General features: G+C 40.0%; 3 protein-coding genes across 3 annotated transcripts in view; 2 read left to right on the top strand and 1 right to left on the bottom strand.

Moving 5' to 3' along the window:
* LOC145435012 (uncharacterized) overlaps positions 1–20,732 on the bottom strand; it is a 544,696-nt gene that overhangs the window by 405,689 nt on the left and 118,275 nt on the right. The window lies entirely within an intron of this gene.
* LOC145435053 (fibrinogen-like protein A) overlaps positions 1–20,732 on the top strand; it is a 77,957-nt gene that overhangs the window by 43,039 nt on the left and 14,186 nt on the right. The gene's annotated exons all lie outside the window — the stretch shown is intronic.
* Positions 4,125–9,371, top strand: LOC145436367 (uncharacterized). The gene is made up of 3 exons (XM_080313715.1): positions 4,125–4,359; positions 4,431–4,621; positions 8,386–9,371. Exons 1-3 carry the CDS (start codon positions 4,142–4,144, stop codon positions 8,712–8,714), a joined length of 738 nt encoding a protein of 245 aa, XP_080169841.1. The 5' UTR covers positions 4,125–4,141; the 3' UTR covers positions 8,715–9,371.

Below are 20,732 nucleotides of genomic sequence, written 5' to 3'. Positions count from 1 at the left end.
CGTTCGATTGTAAGAAAGGAATTCCCAACTACGTTGATCAGACTTTCAAATCTCGTATACTCAAACATATTATGTTAATCTCAAGTCACCTGCACCGAGTAGTAATTACTTTTGTCTTACAAAATATATCGAGTAGTAATTACTAGGGCCATTTAAATTCATTAAAGTCATATTTTTTTCTATGCATCAGTAAGTCGTGAAATCAATTTTAAGGGAAAAACCGCATCCATATGGGGTATATTAAGAAAGTTATAAAGTCATATAAAGTCATATTTTCCTGGTTAGGTCATATTTGAGTTATAAAGTCATATTGTTGTATACTTTACATAAAAAGTGCCAATTGAAGCAATTACGCACTAAGAAAGTAAGGCAATTTCCGATTGAACGAAGGCAAACTGTAAGGTTAACCTACATAACATTACAGTCGCAGACCTACGAGGTCACACATTGCAACATGAGGTCACACATTGCATTGTGTTGCTACACAATCTGTTTTACTTCTGTGCACTGAAGTGGGACGTCATTTGAAGTTCAGAGACTTCCACAAGTGAAAGAAATAGTCAACGCATGGGGAGTTGAAGGAGTTATTGTAAAGAGCCTCAAAGATTCAGTGCACGATCTAAAGTTGACGAGCTAACAGAAATATGCCTCCATTACAACTATATTTCAAACTTGATATTGAAAATGTTACGTACACTATCAAAGAGGCTCATGCTGATCTAAATGCCCTCGAATTCGGAAAAGATCTGCTTGAGCTCAAAAAATACATTAAGAAGCGATTGGACAAAAACGATGTGAAACAAATTATGAAGCTACAAAGGCAAGACATTTCACCTGCGCTGTATGCGAAACTGCAAAAGTGTCAACCCACATCAGCGTCTGTGGAACGCTCATTTTCCTTACTAAAGTCATTTTTACGTCCAAATCGTAACTTTAAAGACTCCAACATTCCACACTACATGAAACTACTACAAAAGTGGTTTAAAATAAAAATGGATGCGTATTACTGTTATGTTGTTCATGTTTTACTCGTCAGTTCCATGAGTGACGTTGGTTACATGTAAAAATACACGATTTTCGTATAAAGTCATATAAAGTCATATTTTCCCAAAAATAAAGTCATATAATCGATTTTTTAAGGTCATATAAAAATGGCCCTAGTAATTACTTTGTCTTGCAGAATAGTAACGACTTTTAAAGTTGAATAAAAAGACGCGTCGTCGCAACACGAATACAACCGAACTTGTTATGAATTTTAGGTTGTCGTGGTTGTATGTAATCGCGTAATCTTGTTTACTTTTCGTATAGATATTGTTGAGTTGGTCTGGTAAGTTACAAACGGATTGACTTGACAAGGTTTTTGTACTTTACTCCTTTTGCGTATGGCAGTGGTTCCCAACCGGGGAGGAATTCCCCCCTTGGGGGGAATTTTGCAATTTTTAGGGAGGAATTCCACTTTAGAATTGTAACGGATTTCCCAAATTGTTCATGTTTGAACTGTCACGTAGTCAATCAGTTATATCCGAACGTATGCTCCTTATGGCTGTTTTAGTTTCCTGAAAGTATATCTTCAAATGCTATTTGAAATCTCTTTTTCACATACAAATCCCCCCACTCCTTTTTTTTTAGTTCAGATGTGCTGCAGTTCGCAAGACAATCTTGTTAGCCAGCGACGGCCTCTCAATCAAATATATCCTAAGCGAGTAAATGTCGTGCCGAATCTATCACAACAAGGCCTCTAGTGAAAGTATTTATCTTATATTTTCAAGTCAACATTTCAGACAGTGACTAAATATTCCAACGTCATCGATTCAAGTCAAAGAGTTCGCTAGCCTTGCTTTATTTTTAGTGAACAGCTACCCGATCGAAAAAAGACATGGTAAACTTGGTGCAATGTTGCCGAAACGTAATGGGTGTCCTACATTTCAATGAGCTCCAGCAGGGAATCTGATCACGCGTATGTTATATATCACGGCTGTAACCCAGTCACGATGCTCCGAGTCACAAGTCAGTCTCACTTCCATAGTTTTGACTCGAGTCAAGTCGAGTCACTTTCAATTCATTATTGAGTCAAGTCCGATTCCAAAGTCACCGAGCAGACGGTAGAGTCCGAGTAATGGTATTATGACTCGAGTACGAGTTCAAGTCACACTCAAGTCAACACTGTATGGTGATATTGAATGATTTGGATTTATGATATACTAATTTTCCTCACTTTGAGCAGTTTCTTGTCGCATTGTCAAGTACCAGGATCAATAGACGAAATTCCAACAGATTGGTCACTTTACTGTTCTTCGAAATTACAATGAAATGTCGGTCTTGGCCGTTTTATAGTCTTGAGTCATATGGCTGAGTCGAGCTCGAGTCAATACCCAGATTGTCTCGAGTCGAGTCGTTTCCGTATTTTGATAAAATGACTCGAGTCAAGTCGAGTTATCAGAAAATGGTGACACGAGTCAAACTCGAGTCTGGTCAACCCTGCTATTTATGAAAGTACCACTATTGTTGGCCAAATGCATAAGCAAACTTGAGAAAAAAATCGCGAAAACAGTAAATTTATGGATACTGATTTTTCACAGCAGTTGTATTTGCGATTCGGGCATGGTAGGCCGAAAACACAAATGAAAGTGTGGGAGCCTGTTGAGTCAAGCCTTCCAGAATTTGTGTGATTGGGACCAAGACCATGGTTTTAAAGTGTTATTACAGCACTGCTAGAAAAAACGCGCGGTACCGCCCGTCTTATTCTCTTAGTCAACAGGTGTTTGCGCGGTAAAAATGACCATTTTTAATCATCGGGCAGATTTATCCTAAGGGAGGAATTTTGGCTAAAATTTCGGCCAAGGGAGGCACGAGATGAAAAAGGTTGGGAACCACTGGCGTATGGCAAGATGTTAAAATGTTGAGATGTCATAGTAGTAGTATTTCTGAAACTCTCTTTGACAAACGTAAAGCCAATCCGCGAATAGAGTTGCGATGTTTCGTTATTTGTTTCAAATCGATTTGCGTATATAATATCGAAATGTGATTGGGTGAAAGTTGGTAGTCATGTTTGTCCATCCTATTTCAATTCACACTACACCAAAGTCGAATATTTCATTTTGGGTGATCTCAATTTACCTATAGAACATCTCGCGAGGGGATTCCGACACCGTACTATAACATTCTTAATAATATGGATTCGAGGATTTTCATGATAGAGTTGATAAGTGATAAGATGCGTGTTCTTGTTAAGAGTTTGATTTCAAGTTGATAAATACAATAACTGTATAATGTGCATACTTGTGATTCTTGATTCTTGTTAAGTTGAGTTGAGTCTCTGTGAGTGGTCGTAGGATTTTAAAATTATTTCACACCTTTTTGAATAAGAGTTAACTTCACAAAGGATTAAGGTTGGATCAGAAATAAGTGAAAATTTGTCGGTATTCGAATCACCGTCTGCGACGGTTCTGTTATTCGTTTTACTTATTAAATCTTACCAGCGAAATCAAGTTCTGTGACAAACTATTTACTAAAATTTTACCGCGTGAGCGATCGGCATGCCTGTAACACCAAGGCCCGTATTCAAGAAACCTTACTCAGTTCTCAAACTCACTCTGCGTCAAAATTGCGTAACAATCGGTATTCAGAGAGCGCAACTCAAGAATGAGTTTGAGCAGGGCTGGAGTCGTACTTCGCGGTCTGTGGAGCTCGACTTCGAGCTGTTTGGTATTCAGAGACGATGCACGGTAGCTGACGAGCTGAGAATTTGGCAGTCGAGTGCGCGTTTTCTGAGTCGAGCCGGGGGCAGTCTCAAGGCTTTACTCGAACGCACTGACTTTTCTGGTAGTATGCTGCGGGATGATGAGCTGTGCACATATATTAATCGGATTTATGATCTTAATGGTAAACTATAACGGTATAGAACATTGTAAAGTCCACAGAGTTCGAGCGTTTTCATGTAATATCTGGATTTAATAAGCTGTATAATAGTGTACTGTATATCAATAATCGTAATAGTTGTGAAGTATGTGATGTGGTAGTATTCATACAAGCCTTGCTTTTTCGCAGTTTCCTCGATGTGTCTTCAGCATGATAATGTTCAGGTAAAGCAGACTATAATGTTGGATTTCAACAGAAACATTTTTCCAGTTACAGTTACAGTATGTCTAAATTGAGGTTTAGTTTGGCTGACAAGAGCCGTCTTATGACTCTTGTAAGCGCAAAGCTGGATGTACTTGAGGATAAAAGAAATGATGGAAATTCTATCCAAAGGAAAAATGCTGCATGGGAATATCTTGCCGTTCAATACAATTCCTTCCCGGATGCTCAAAAGGTATCATCCAAGCAGCTTAGAAAATGTTGGAATAACATGAAGGCGAGGTAAGATTTTTGATGAAATTCTAGGAATATGCCGAGGCCAGTTCTAATACGTAGCGTATGCATTTCAACAGACCGAAAGAAGATATAACAGAGGAACGTGCCCACCTGGCTGCAACTGGCGGAGGTCCTCCAACCAAGGCAATACCAGAGATGTCACAGATGATCCATAGCATGATACCGGAACAATTCGAGCCACTTCAGAACGATTTCGATTCTGACCAAGTGGTGTTTGTGGACAGTTCCGTAGCATCGACATCTTCAGGTACGGTATTCCATAATAATGGACACTTCATTGATAAAAGCACCATATCAAGCAGTGATCCCCACTATCAGTAGTCAACGGTATTCGCTGTTGATATTTGAGCATCGCTGACTCTGGTTATGTAGGTTTTGCTGCGTGTTGGGTTACCGCTTAGCTGCGACTCCTGTACATACCAAATTTGTGCCTTACCTCCAAAATCGCTCCGTATCCTAATAACTGTAAAACCTTATATTCGCAAACCCGAAAGCTAACACTGACCAGAATTAGCACTGCGCATTGATTGATAGTCATGAGGACCATAGCCAGTCAATGGTGATCAGGGTCTAGGGCAGAGGTCTCAAACTCAAATGTGCTCGCGGGCCATTTCCTAGTTTTTGATGACGCCGCGGGCCGCAGCATCGATAATCGGGATATTCAATGTATAGCTTCCAACTAGGCCTCATTTGACGGGTCCTTGCAGACAGGCATTCCAGAAACATCGTGGAAATGTGATTTACCATTGCATTATTCACGCTTGACACGAAATGAAATTACATTTTCAAATATTTGAATAATTTTTTTGTGCCTGGCATAATTTTTCTAATTAATAAGTATTAGACATAATACGGGAGGATGCATCATGACATCGTAAAACTGTCGGGTTATAATAGTGGAGCAAGGGCACCTTTGACGTGCCACAATTTTATGTAGTATATTTTAAAATATATAGATAAGATTAATCTGTTATCAGAGCATTTGAGCGGCGTAGCCTAATCCTGGTTTTGATAAAGTCGTGATAAATATAGGCTAGTGTTATTGTCATTGCCAAAGTCAAATTAAATCCGCGCTAAATTTTGCATTCGAATATTATTGGAACATATCTATAACAACTTGAATATAATAATTATTGAGCCACAGTAATAGCACTGCTTCTTTGCCTGTTTAGCGATCGTACCCCTTGTGCTTCCAATGAGATTTCTCGTAGCGCCTATCCATTTTCAGCACAATTTCTGATGGTACCTATATTAAAATCAGAAAGCCCATTCACACAAGACTATTTTCCAGTTGCATAAATTGGCCAAGAAAATATTCCACGGCATATTGGCCTAATTCCACAATGCATCTCGCACAACCTGATGCGGTGCTTCCTACCCCGATGGGGTCTACGGACCCTGGTTAAGAACCCCTGGAATAGAAATGCGCAATCGGCGAATAGTTCATTGGTGTTACAGCTGTAGAGCGTAGTACTACCCTACTCGCCTGCGATAATAACATGGACAAAGAGAACAAACAACACCCGGCATTTAACCAACTATACGTCACGGGGGTCATAGAATGGTTGCCATACTGACCTGATTAGATAGTTATATACCCCAAGCAGCGCTAGCTACGACCTTTTGATATATTACTATTATGACGGTTTCATTATCGAATGTGACTATGGAACGGAAACTCCCGTTTTCCGATTGTTAAGTCACGCTCGACTGAATCTAGCGACTTTGGTCAATCGCAGCGCAACAATCGAACAATTTGCCTTAGGTTAAATGGCATATCACACTTATAGATACTCGACTTTGATAACAAAATTACTACACTAATCAGTCAGTGGTAATCTTGAAACTTGCAACAGTGTTAGATGACATCATCAAGATATACAATTCGGAAGCTAGTCGCTCATCTGGGTATGCAACACAATCAAAATCAACATAGACCGATAGCGGCTTTTGCGAAAAATCCGTTATGCGCTAGGCTGCGCGCACCTATATACTCGACTTTGATAACGAAATTACCACCGTAATCAGTTAGTGGTGGTAATCTTGAAATTTGCTACAGTGTTAGATGACATCATCAATATATACAATTCGAAAGCTAGTCGCTCATCTGGGTATGCAATTAAAATCCACATGGACCGATGCCGGCTTTTGCTAAAAATACGTTACGCGCTAGGCTGCGCGCACCTATATAGCCTACTCGCGTAAAATCTATTATGCGATAGCGCACTTTGCGCATACATACATATGCAATATACAAATACACTGAATTTCAAATGAGTATTTCGGCGTCGGCCATTATTTATCACCCTATGGCGGGCCCAAGACGAACGTTTTGGGGGGCCTGACGAAGTGCTGTTACGGTCCTGCATCCAGCCTATAGGCCTGCCTGCGGAACAGATTTTACGCAAAAACCTGTGTTGCTCTATAGATTTTGAAGGTATTTCCATAGCGGGAGAGATGACGAGATTTCGTATCTATTATTCGGATTATGCGTTCTAACTCTGTGCGAAATTTAAAGGCTCTTCCTACACAGTTGGATCAGTAATTTCGTTACCGAAGTCGAGTATGTAATGTATAGATGCGCACTGTGCGCAGTGCGCACAGCCTAGTCAATAACGGATTTTTCGGTAAAGCCGTTATCGGTCTATGTTGATTTTGATTGTGTTGAATACCGAGATGAGGGACTAGCTTTCGAATTGTATATCTTGATGATGTCATGTAACACTGCAGCAACTTTCAAGATTGCCACTAACTGTATAGGGTGGTAATTTAGTTATCGAAGTCGAGTATAAGTATATAGGTGCGCGCAGCCTAGCGCGTAACGGAGTTGTCACAAAAGCCGCTATCGGTCGATGTTAATTTTGATTGTGTTGCATACCCAGATGAGCGACTAGCTTTCGAATTGTATATACTGATGATGTCAACTAACTAACACTGTAGCAAATTTCAAGATTACCACTAACTGATTAGGGTGGTAATTTCGTTATCGAAGTCAAGTATATAGGTGCGCGCAGCCTAGCGCGTAACGGATTTTTCGCAAAAGCCGCTATCGGTCTATGTTGATTTTGATTGTGTTGCATACCCAGATGAGCAACTAGCTTCCGAATTGTATATCTTGATGATGTCATCTAACACTGTAGCAAGTTTCAAGATTACCACTGACTGATTAGTCTAGTAATTTCGTTATCAAAGTCGAGTATCTACAAGTGTGATATGCCATTTAACCTAAGGCAAATTGTTCGATTGTTGCGCTGCGATTGACCAAAGTCGCTAGATTCAGTCGAGCGTGACTTAACAATGGAAAAACGGGAGTTTCCGTTCCATAGTCACATTCGATAGTTTCATAGATTGTTGCGCTCGTAGGATTAACTAGTCACCGTTTCGATTCGCAAGTCATTGTCTGTTTTTAACGTTTGATCCGACTCAACTCGAGTCATTTTTATTTAATCACTCAGTCAATCAAAAACCGAGTCATTTTACGAGAAGGTCGCACCAAACCAAACCACAATTTTAAGTCACGAATCATCAACGGGTCGTGTTCTATCGTCATGAACTAGAAATGTGACGTAATAGCTGATCTTCTACCTCATGGTAGCTTTTAAAAGTGATGTGATAGTGAAGTTTGTTGAGATCCCAGTGATTTTTATAGTAGTTTTAGATTGAACTTTAAGCTCTTATATCTAAAAAATATATGACAGTTAAATATATTGTTGAATACTTGAAATTCCAAAATGCCGTCGCGGGCAGCACAAAATGCTCTTGCGGGCCGCATGCGGCCCGCGCGCCGCGTGTTTGAGACCTCTGGTCTAGGGCATATTCACGATGTGATGTTGACATCGATATTGTTTATTATTAATGAGCGTTAACTAAAATATGTGTAAATATATACAGATACATATATGTCATGACTAACATTCTGAGCAAAGCTTTATAAGCATATATAAGTTATTTAGAATTTATACGCATTTGCTATGCAATGAGTTCTTTCCATATCATATATCCCAATTTCAGATGTAAGTTTCACGACTGCAACTCCGGCTTCAAGGCCGGTGGTGAAAGAAACGGAAAAGACAGAGATGCCAAGAAAGAAACCAAAAAGAGCTGAAGTTAACAACTTCATATCGGATGCCATGTTCTTGGAGCATGAGTTGAAAGTGGAAAAGATTAAATTGGAAATTGACTGCTTGCAACAGCAAAGGCTCTTAGTAGAGAAGCAGCAGTCCGTTGCTGATCTGCAGTCGGTACTTGTGACCAAGCAGCTGTTGATAGCAGATGCAAGGCAAAAGCTTGAAGGCTTGCCTTCACCAGTCCCACTAGAAACTGGTCTACCTACTTTATAAAAGCTTTGAATTTAATATCCATTGCTTCTGCTTGCAGCACCGTGATGCAAATATTTTTTGTGCCATTTGCCTGCGCATTATTGATGTTACTATGCTTGTACTTGCAGCAATGTGACATGAATGCTTTCCTTGTGCAATACCCATTTAACTGTGGATTATTGATAGTTACTATGCTTGTACTTACAGCAATGTGACATGAATGCTTTCCTTGTGCCATACCCGTTTAACTGTGGATTATTGATAGTCACTATGCTTGTACTTGCAGCAATGTGACATGAATGCTCCCCTTGTGCCATACCCATTTAACTGTGGATTATTGATAGTCACTATGCTTGTACTTGCAGCAATGTGACATGAATGCTCCCCTTGTGCCATACCCATTTAACCGTGCATTATAGATAGTTACTATGCCTCTAATTGCAGCACCGTGACATCAATACGTTTCTTTTGCTATGCCCGTTTAACTGCATAAGCCTTGACTTGCAACACTGCACCGTGATATTTATGCTTTTTTCGCTATGCTCATGTAACCGTGGATTATTGATAGTTACTGTTCCACTTCTTTTCTTTCTACACTGTATACCATTTCGTTCGGTTCCATACAAGTGATACCGCAGTTTCTTTATTTGTGATAACAAATTAAATTTCATTCGTAAAGTGGGTTTCTACGATCCGTCGTCTCCGAGCTAGGCCTCGTAGCCTACATCTCTCGGTGCCTCTACAACTTCTTATGGGATGACAGGGACATCAGTTTCATTGTTGATGATGCACCTAAATTTGAAGGGAGTTAAGCGTTCGATATTAGAAAAATCAAGAAATATATTACCTGTGCTTTCTGGCATGTATAACACTGCTGTGAACATCAATCACAGTCATTGATGTGTCGCCCGTAGACCCAGTGATAAGCAGGGGAACACGCTCTTCCACACTCCAAAAGTCCTCTCTATTGTTATTCTGGGGGATATTTGAACCTTGTTCAGCAGCTGTTTGTCGTAAAATCGTGTGGCCTCATTGGCTGCGAATTCACCTTGTGGGAATTTGATGAATGCTGAAGCTGAGCTTTTATGAGTGAGCTATGGTAATACTGTCCAGCTGCACCAATCCACCAACCAACGGTGAGCTGGGAGACATATTCCAGTTCCCAGCAACAACTTGAAAGCTTCCTGTGGCGTAAAAGCGCAAAACAACAAAGAACTTCAACAACGGGGGCAGGGGCAGGCCTTTGTTGGATGGGCTGGTAAGGTCATGTAGGATCTCCATAATCCACTAACACCGGCTTTCGTAAGCCTATAGCGATCAGAACACAGTTCCTCAGTGATGTATTCCACGGGATTATCAAAATCTGTAAGGTACTTCCGTACTTGCTGCAGCCTGTTTCCATTCACTTGCATATAATATTCTAACATATCTATGTCAATAGCTATTTTATATGAAAGGAATGAAACACGTACCGTATACCTATCTGCCAATATGGAATCGGTGTCTCGTGCACACCAAAGATTCTACTAACTTTCCTCGCGGTGTGATACTGCACACCAAATACATTACCTAAACGTACCGGGATTCCAACTAGGGTTGGATTATCCGGATAACGGTTAACCGGTTAACCGCAGGTATTTTCACTATCTGATATCCGGATATTTTTCTGCCGGTTAACCGGATAAAAAAGAATCGTTGCTAATGCATTTTACACGTTTTAGTAAGCTTCAATAAGTCGAATTCAGTGTTGGCGCGGCCGATTAACGAGAAGCGTGTTGCCAATTAGCGAGATGCGTCTGTACACATTGCACAATGTAATGTGACGCGATCTCCTGCTGAGAAGATCGTTAAATTAGGTCATTGATTGCCGCGCGCTCGGCTATCGTCTCTGGCCTGATTTATCGAGTCTTCAACAAGCCGATAGTTCCACTGGATTGAAGAATCGCATTTGCAATAGGCCATGTGCAATTGTGCATTGTACACACTATTCCATCGCTGGCCTGCACAATCGCATCTTCATTGGCGTGATGCTCACGATATTATCGTTGACCTACACAATCGCATCTGCAATAGGCCTACGAACGATATAATCGCTGGCCTAACCATCTCGGACCCAGCATGCATTGGCTCCTATCTCTCGATGGCTTGTGACGATATGCCGTTAAGTGTATTCTAATTAGTGATTCTAAGAGTGACACTGCGAAACTGAATGACATGGAATGTTCACAGAAATGTGCGTGCGTGCAAGCGTAATTGATTAATTCGAAGAAAAAAAATCGAAACCCCCTGATTTTATTTCAATCCCCCTACATTTTCGGCTGGCTGCGTGCCTGATCACGTGAATTAGAGCGAGGTATCATGTCGGCATCAATTCCAGTATCAGCTAGTCGTCCTTCTAGTACTCCAAACCTAAACATAAGGATGGTCAAAAGGACGTAAAGCCGTTGAAGTTTCCGGCGTACGACCTGCCAACCTTTTGACTCTCTACGAAGCGCTGCTTTCTATTCAGTCCACTTCTGGGGAATCTGAAAAAGCATTCAATGAACGTGGATTCTTTGTTACAAAATTCCTGTCCCGGCTACAGGATCCCACAATTGATGCATCTGTGCTTTATAAAGAGGGCATTGCAGAAGCAGTGAACATTAAGCTTGCGTGGTTTTTCTCGTATTCGCTCATACTGCGCGCGTAGGTAGGTACTCCACAATAACACTGTGTAATGATTTTGCGATCCGTTTTACAAGCAGACCTAATGAAATCGATTATCTCACTTAGCAGTTATTATCCGGTTAACCGGTTAGATAAATTCCAAAATATCCGGATATATCCGTTATCCGGATAGTGAAAATTATTGATATCCGAACTAACCCTAATTCCAACCCGGCATCTTAACAGTTCATACCGAGCGAGCGCACAGCGCACAGTCGCGAATGATGCCAGACGTGTCGAGTAAGACTCGAAACTGAGCAAAGCTAGAATATGTCTTTGAATACCAAGGAGCTACTCCAATGGAGTTGAACTCAGCCTCTACTCCGTCGAACAAGCCTTGAGTTGAGTTCGAGGCGTCTCTTTGAATACGCACCCAAGTCGCGAAAGATGGCTACGTCCGAGGCATTATCATGTAAGTGATCGCGGGGTTTGTAATATATTTCACACCTATTTGAAGTGTTAGTTGTGAGCGTGGTAATTGTTGATATTCGAATCGCCGTCTACCAAGCGACAGATTCCTAGATTTAGCAAACTATTTCACACCTTTTTGATGAAAGTACGAAACACCGTCGTAGCCTATACCTGAAAGTACGAATCATCGCCGCACGCATAAGAATAACCGGAACCCCTGCTCTATAGTGTCACCAACACGAGTTTCACGGCGCATCATCCCCATAGTGGATTGGCATTGTCATTTGAAAATATCGGGTAAATATAGCTTCTTTGACGAAATATATACGTACTATAGCTGTTGAACCGACTATTTGGAGTGTTCCAACCATCCCATATCGTTTATGTCGGCTAAAACAGGTGCATCGGGTGGTAATCGTCCGTAGGCTCACGACTTTTTAAAGGCCTTTGTTTAAAACGCTGCTTAAAAAAAGTATTTTGTTTAAATGCAACCCTAGTTGGAAGCCTATTTCGTCAAAGGAGCTATATTTACCATATATTTTTAATTGTCAATGTCAAACGACTATGACGTCATAAATGAATAATCCCGGCGTCATTGCTTAAAAAAACAGTAAAAAACTTGTTTTAAACAAGGGCTTTGTTTTAAGCATGTTTGTTTTAAATTGATCTTTGTTTTATACAGAGCCCTACTTGTAAGGCTTTTATAAGTCTTGTACCACCCATCCAAGCAATCACAGTAATGCTGAGCGCTAAGCAATGGCTACCAGTGTTACTGCCTCAGTTTTGATCGGACCCGGACAGGGATTTGACCCACGACCTACCGATCAAGAATGCCGGACGCTCCTTCATTACGGTATTTTGGCTACTCCGAGTTTATTAAAAATACGAGACGAAAGGTAGGCTATTGCATAAAAACTCATGTCAGGCTATATATAACTGTTATCTGTCGGTGACGTGACCGGATTGGAAATAAAGAACTTGTAGCGACACAGTTACAGTTGCGGCCGAAGTGTGGCGGATATTTCGGGCCACGGTTTTATTTTCCGCTGGCCTTTTCATCAGCGCACTTCGCAGAGTCGCAAGTTGGCAAACACCCACTGTTTTACTTGGCATTCGAAATATATTCCACTAAATGCGAATGAAAAGGTAATTAGTTCTCTTCTCAGTCATTGTTCATAATCGAAAATAAAGAGCGTCTAGGCCAGTGGTTCCCAACCTTTTTCGACTCATCGCCCCCTTTTCAAGCTCCAAACAGATCATCGCCCCCAAATATTGGGAACCGAAAAATGGGCATACAAACTGTAATCACCGGCGAGTTGACTAAAAAAGGCAACTTCTCGGCTCGACCTCGAGTTTACACTTTTACAGCAAAATTTTCGTGAGTTGACTAAACAAAAAAGGTCACTTCTCCGACTTGTCTCCAATATCGCCGTTTGAACGAGCCATCGCTCCTTCGGTATTTTCGCCCCTATTGCTCCCTTCGTCCGTTTTCGCTCCCATATCGCCCCTTCGTTATTTCGCTCCACTATACCACCAAATCGCCCACGTTGGGAACCACTGGTCTATGCGTTACTAAATCCTCGTCATGGGGAAGTGAATAAACCATTCATGCGCGAGATGCCATACATTAATCTCAAACCTCGACACAGCAAATATATGCAATCACAAAGTAGCAAATATGTGGACTGTTTCAACTAATATTGATTGGATATTTGCAGGCTTATATTCATTACGATTGTTGTTTTTGATATACATCAATGTTCTTTCCGATTCTCAACTAGTTGCTGACGATTACCCATGACGAGTGTGAGGCTTGTAAATTTTGTTCTCGAGTTTATTTATTATAATTATCCAATTGAATAACGTTGCTCCAAAATACTCTAATTTTATTGTTTATTTATGCTGAACACTTTCCATAAAATCTTTTCTTCGAGATCGTGTTTAATTTTCCGAAAGTGCTTCGCGTTGTCTCGCGGATCCCAGTTTGAAATTCACTGGTCCACAGGAATGTTGTAACCTCATGGTGTCCGTCGGTACCAACCGTGATACATTACCGTCATTAGTGTTGGGCACGCGATTGATCGTAATCTCATTCGGAACCTAAATTAGAAAATAAACCTTTCAGATCGTATACTTTGGACTTCGTAGTCGGATTTCAAACTCCTATTCCACTTCGATGTTTATTATTACAAAATAATCTGTCACATTTAATCGACGTCTATTCGAAATAGCTGTCGAGGTGACGAGTTCATCAGCGAAATACTCTTACTGCATATAGACTGTTAAGTTGTTGAATTCATGGCATCCGTTGATGTTAGCGTGACTAAAACATAGCACATGAGCAAAAGAATATTCAGTTCAGTTTATTGTCAAACATTTTATTCTCTTGAGAACACCACAAGACTTTTATACAATGAAAAGATAGAACGTAGACGAAATGACTGCAGTATTTTTTTTAATCAGACGCCAATTTGTATGACGATGTAAAGAAGAGGCATTCATACCAAATCAGAGTTGTTCGGTCTTCTTGCTATTCACAGCGGCATTTCCTTTAAATATATAACATACGGCTGCATTCCAGCGTAAAGTCGTAATCGTATACCTGTTTGGTCGGCAAATATCCATGCTAAATTGGCATTTGGGGGACTTCACATCGCGTGTGCAGTTCTGTACCATCACTGATTTCTTGTGAAATACCTAGCGCGTAAACGTTTCTAGTTGAAGAAGCAGAAAGGCCCGGTAGGGTTAATTTACGCCCATAATCGCAAGTATCGATATTATGAAAAGTTATTGAGATTTTCCAGTCTAGTCTTGTCTAGTGCGCGAGAAAAATTTCAACTTTATGAATGAATTCTCTCGATAATATGGATAGCTGCAAATAATACTATCAAAGATTTATCCTTTCTCAGCCCACGTAATCGGATTTACCGATATAGCTGATGGAGACGGGGCCTTCGAAAATTTGGGGCAAAATTAATGATGATACATTTCCGGTTGTTATTAAACAAGTTGATGCATGTCTTAATACTTCTCCTCGTATCAGAATTGTAGTTAAAAGAAAAATATTTATTAGAATCGCCTGATCGCACCAGAAAATCCTTCATTAACAATTGCAGATTGGGATTTTTTTATAGGGCGCATCTTTTTCGTTTGCATTTCGCATTCATACGGAGGTCTCAGATTGCATTACTATATTAATACCACGCCATGCGCGAAAATCATTTCTGATTTGAAATAAAATCTCTTAAAAATTTCTGATCCAATTCGTTAATTCAAATTACATGTTGACGGCCGCCAACACACGCTAATTTAATGATTTGAAGACGGTTGCATGATTTTCGTTCTATGACTGCAAGTTGGTACATAGAAGATAGAAGGAACACATAGGTACTGATATTAAACGACACATTTTGTCCTCGACACTTATTAAGCCCAATGATCGCTGAGCAGTTTAATATGATCCCGATTCGAGACTGTAAATTTTCATTGCGTTCGGATTAACAGGATAGTTTTGTTCCTGGTTACGTGCATTCACTTGACCGTGACGTATCAAATGATTTTAATTTAGCAAGCCTTGTGTTTCAGGATGTAGTTTACCGGCGCGTTCAAGTTTGACTCACACCCGACGTTTAGGAGTTTGGGAGTTTAGTAGTTTCGAAATACGTGACACATCGCTACGAAATATTTATTTCATGGTCGGCTTGGGACAGAGCTGGGAGTGTATCATCATGAGCTTTCTCATATAAGTAGTGAATGACATGAACGCCTACTCTCTTTGATCGCCTTAATAGATTGCATCAAGTCATAACAGTGAGTTTGCGATATTGTTTAAATCAGGCCACCGCACTCAAAACATTCACAGTCGGTTCCTAAACATGTTGATGATTTTACACACGAAATAAAGCCGCACCCAGTTCGTGATTTGGAATCTCACGTTTTCTGCAGCAATTTGCAGTGGTTGACATTGATGTGAAAAAAATCGAACGTTATATTTATTGACAATGTAAATGCGATGCAACCTTCAAGAGAGGTTTTCTAGTCCGCATCTCCATTATGAAACATGAAACTAATTTCGTGTTCTGTTTGTTGACGCTGAGATCGTTTCCAAAATAATCCAACGAATCCTTTGATCGCTGGATCCAACGCATCCGTTGTTATTGCAATTGGGTTTGAATAATCAGTGCCTCCAATTACCGAGAATCGATTGGAACGCGGCACGCGATCTCCCTCATACAGGTTGTTATTCATTCGTATGCGAAATGGTGTGATTGAAATCACCTGATTCGTTAAAATAAAAGTTCATATGTATATGGAATCGCTAATTGATAGCATAGTCGGACTCGTTACTGATTAAATGAAATATTTCTTACTGCTCCAGTTATAGTAGCGTGCGACACTGTAGGTTATGATGGCTTATATCTTCCATATGCATAAATTCGTCAACACCAGGAAGTTTATCTGACCCTTGCAATATATTCGGCATTTACACATGTAAATTGATGCTACCTTGGTACATTTGGAAAAATTTCAAACCCTTCCTATTTTTCTGCCGGCTTACACACATATTCATTTTACGGAGGCGCAACATTGCGTGTACGCTTACCAGTTCACTGCTCATTAATTTGAATGCGTGCTGTTCCATTCTGAGGGTCTTAACTTTCACAAATAGCAAGTCTTTACAAAAGAAAGTCTTACCAAATTTTATTGGAGGAGTAATTTTAAAGTGTATAAAGGTTGGGAACCTATCTTATAATTTGACAATACCTTTGTTTTATGTAATTCTGTAGATGAGGTTACTGCTAGCAGTGCGTTATCACACTAGATTTACATGTCGTGAGATTCTGTTGAGATTTTCGAATAATCCCGTGTGTATAGGCCTATATTACACGATCCTACATCACTGACGACATATGAGGTAATGAAACTGGGGATACCATTGGTGCATCGGGGCTGTTTAAATGGATAATCTCATCCAAAATAATTAGAATATAAACGCCTGAACATTTCCACACCTCAAAAATAGAATATTACTGGAGAGGTTGGTCAAGTTGCGAAAGTATGGAAAATGTATCAAATATAGTAAGGAAGAATGTTGCTATGGTATGGAAAATTGTCAAGTATGGTATGGAACGATTGGGCGGGTATGGAGTATGGAAGATTCCCATTCCATTCCATACCATACCATGCCCTGGCGACGTTCTATACGTAATGCGGTGTACCTATTACTTAATGCGGTGTACTTACTTATGTAGCTGTTATGTATTTTCCATCCATGGCTACGTTAAATTTTGGTATGTGATAGCTACTTGCATAGGCTGCATTGTCGTTGTTTGTGTCCTTTATGCTGTGTTCGACTACAATACTTATAACCCTTAATTGTGATATGTGATAGCTATTCTTACATAGCCTGCGTTGTCGTTGTTAGTGGTCAGTGGTGCCACTCCCAGTGTTTTTACACTAGATCTAGTGTATTTTGACTTCTCCTAGTGCCCTAGTGCATTTTCTTTCGAAATCCGTTATTTGTAAATGAGGATGCTATTTTCATGTTCTTCGAATAATTTATACCGGTACTTGAAGATATAGTAATTATTATTCGTCTAAACTTGCCCATTTATCACAATAGCGACCAGTCCTACATGTATTGTAGAATGTGGAATTACAACGGCTATCAAGTGTGCAAAGAAAATGCTCTATACCCGCTGCTGTTGTCATTCACATTTTGGGTCTCTTTATCAGGTATTACATGCGGGCGTGTTTGTGTGTGTGTGTATGTGTAGGGGTCGTGCTTCACAGGGTTGTAATGACTCGAGTCACGATTGTTTTGTGACTCGACTTGACTCGAGTCATTTTCTTGAAATGGGAAAATGACTCGACTCGACTCGAGTCAATATTTGGATTGACTCGACTTGTACTCGAGTCATTACGCATGACTCGACTCAAGTCATTGACTCGGCTTATTTTATATGACTTGAAGGTGAAGAAATTTGCGAATCACAATGGTTAGATCAACGCTTGTGACGAATTCGGTTGACATCGCTATTTGTCACCACTGCTTTCGTCGCACTCGTCTGATATCAGATATGCCGTCGTAAAAACAATAGACGATGGTACATAGTAGCAATGCATTGTACAAAATCATCCAGTGATGATGAGGTAATAGATCCTCCGCCATCAAAGTACTCAGGACTTTTCTATTATACAAGCAATTATACAAGCAAAAGCAAACAATCGAAGCAAAGTTCAATTAGTGCCAATGAAATGACTCAGATGGTCAAGTAGCCTACTTGGAAGAGACTGATATTTTATTCTACTGGGTGGCTACTTGATAAAATTGCTATGTAGCATAAAAAGAACACTGACTCTGGCTTAATTTTAAAAAGTAGAATAAATGATACGAGAGGAGAAAATTTAGGATTTGAAAATAAATGGAGTATTTTTAGTGAGAAATGACTTCATATAATATAATCACATACTAGCGGTAAGTCGACTATTTTTCCATATCCAAAATATTCCACTCTAATAGCTTCGCTTCTTCTAGTTGGAATTGAGCCAAATTTGCTATGAATCATATTTTTACACAATCTAACAATATTATGAGGTAGCCGGTAAAATTCGAAAGTCTGTATTTGTAATTAAACCAAAATATTTTCTCTTAGCATTGCTTTCTACTGGTTGGAATTGAGCCAAATTTAAGATCTTTTAGATAATCTAACAATTTTAAGAAGTAGCCTCCTTTTTGAGATATTGTCCTCATTTTTGAGAATTTATGGTAAATGTAGGGCAAATTCGACTGAGATAACAGTAAATCAGCAGTAAAGTAACGCTCTGGCGACTATTTCGGGAGCTGAGCAGGAAAGTTGATCTTTTTCTGGTCAACCACCTGATAATGTGAAAGCAAAACTGTAACTCTACATAAACGTTTAGCTGTTGCTTCTCTACCAGCTTGTATCTAGACCTGAATTCGTTGGTTCTCTATCAGATAGTATGTAGACGTGAATTCGTTGATTCTCTATATGCTCTATTGTGAGTGGTCGTCGATGTGCTCGTAATAAAAGCTGAATGCTTCTATTTGTGATATATCAGACTGACAAGAGAGATATTTGATTTAAAGTTCTAAGATTAGTAAAGTTATCATATTGGCGGCCTCTCTCGTCTATCTGTAGCATCGGTAAATGAGGTCAGGAGCTGTCCGTAGTCTGCCTGAATAAACATTTGCCAAGACTATGATAGGGACAAAATAAGCATGTTTGGCAAACATGGAATTCGATATCAACCAAGCAGGATTGAAAATATAAGTTGAACATGACTTCAATGCTGTGACTTGGACTCGGACTCGAGTCATAACACTATGACTCGGACTTGTCGCTTAAAACGGTGACTTGGACTCGGACTCGACTCGGTGATGAAGTGAAAATGACTCGACTTGACTAGAGTCAAAACCACAAAAGTAAGATTGACTCGTGAATCGGAACCGTGTGACTTGGTTACAACCCTGGTGCTTCACCAGCCATGAACCTCACCGCACGTCACTGCTTATTTCATTGCCCGCGCTCTAAAATAGGTTCGTGAAAAACGATTTAAGGGTATTTTTGGAGATGATGATAGCCGGCATTGTCGACTTCACATACGAACCGTATGTAGGCTACCATGAACTCGCCAATGTGGCCAAAACGTAACACTATCAATTTCAAATGCCTCTGATCTGGACTGCTCAACAGCCACGGAAATCCACCAAAGCTAACCCGGTGTAGGCATACGTTCATGGTTTGGACGTCCAAAATAAAATTAGAATAACATCGGAAACTAACGGCAACTATAGGCGCGGGCATATGTAAAAATACGCTGGAATCCGCAGGAGAACATAGTCGCAAAAATGGCTTTGGCTTAGGGATGGTGCCACCCGACCACGAACCTATGACGTCACGTGACGTCATATTGCTAATTCCAACTCTACATTTCCGTAAAGCCATATATCAATGTGCAGTTGTGCACGATACCTAGCGACGGCTCGGCCATATTATGCCAGAAGGCAAGAGTATACATGCTGACTTTTTAAAAGTCATCAAATATATCGACTGGAACAATCAAATGCAATAATCCCAAAAATCAATATCTTCCGTCGCTTTGTCAACAATTTGACAAGGACTTGCAATGTATATAAGATTACGCCTGAACGGTCTAGGCTAGACTATAGCTACATGGATATTGAACGGATTGGAAAAACGGTTTCTATACTTGCGATGGATATTACTTCGAAAACAAGGTTTACAGTAGCCATCACCCCAATCCGACGTATTAGGTTTTAATGATACCATAAACATATCAAATCGAGATAGATACGTACGTCTGATACATTTTTTGCATTACACAACGATGCATTCTTAATATCAATCTCGTTGATGTAAATAATTGATTGGTTCGTTAGGAAAAATTCACTGACTACCTTTATCTAGTATTGTAGTGTATTTCGTTCCTGCTATTGTGTGAGCAGAGAATCACCAAATATTCATACATAGAAAGCTGAATATTTCAGCAAACTTACGAACTAATTTGTTTTTCAAATTGGTAAGGTGCATGCTTCTTTAGTGCTCAACTTTATTTCATGCTGCCAGTACCATGTGGAGAGTGGTCCAAAGTTGGAATGCAGAAGATTTCAACCCAAGATGATATAATGAAGTGTAAAATTGTAATATATGAAAAATTTACAGTGTAGAATCTAAGAAGGTTCGTTTGCGAACGCGAACCCCAAATTTCTGAGGTTCACACACCGAACGCGGACATGAACCTCACATTTACACCAACCCTAGTTTGGCTGCACTGGTAAGCTGCAATTATACGTTTATGAAATATATGTCAAGTGGTTGGATTAAAAATATCAAGTCCCTGGTATTCGAGAGAGTTACGATCCATCTATTACGATCC

This window comes from Botryllus schlosseri, chromosome 3 (genome assembly GCF_051294905.1).
Source record: "Botryllus schlosseri isolate E-star chromosome 3, Bs_hap1, whole genome shotgun sequence".
Classification (NCBI taxonomy): domain Eukaryota; kingdom Metazoa; phylum Chordata; class Ascidiacea; order Stolidobranchia; family Styelidae; genus Botryllus; species Botryllus schlosseri.
The sequence above is the reverse complement of the archived record's forward strand: the minus strand, read 5'-3'. Positions and strand labels throughout refer to the sequence as shown.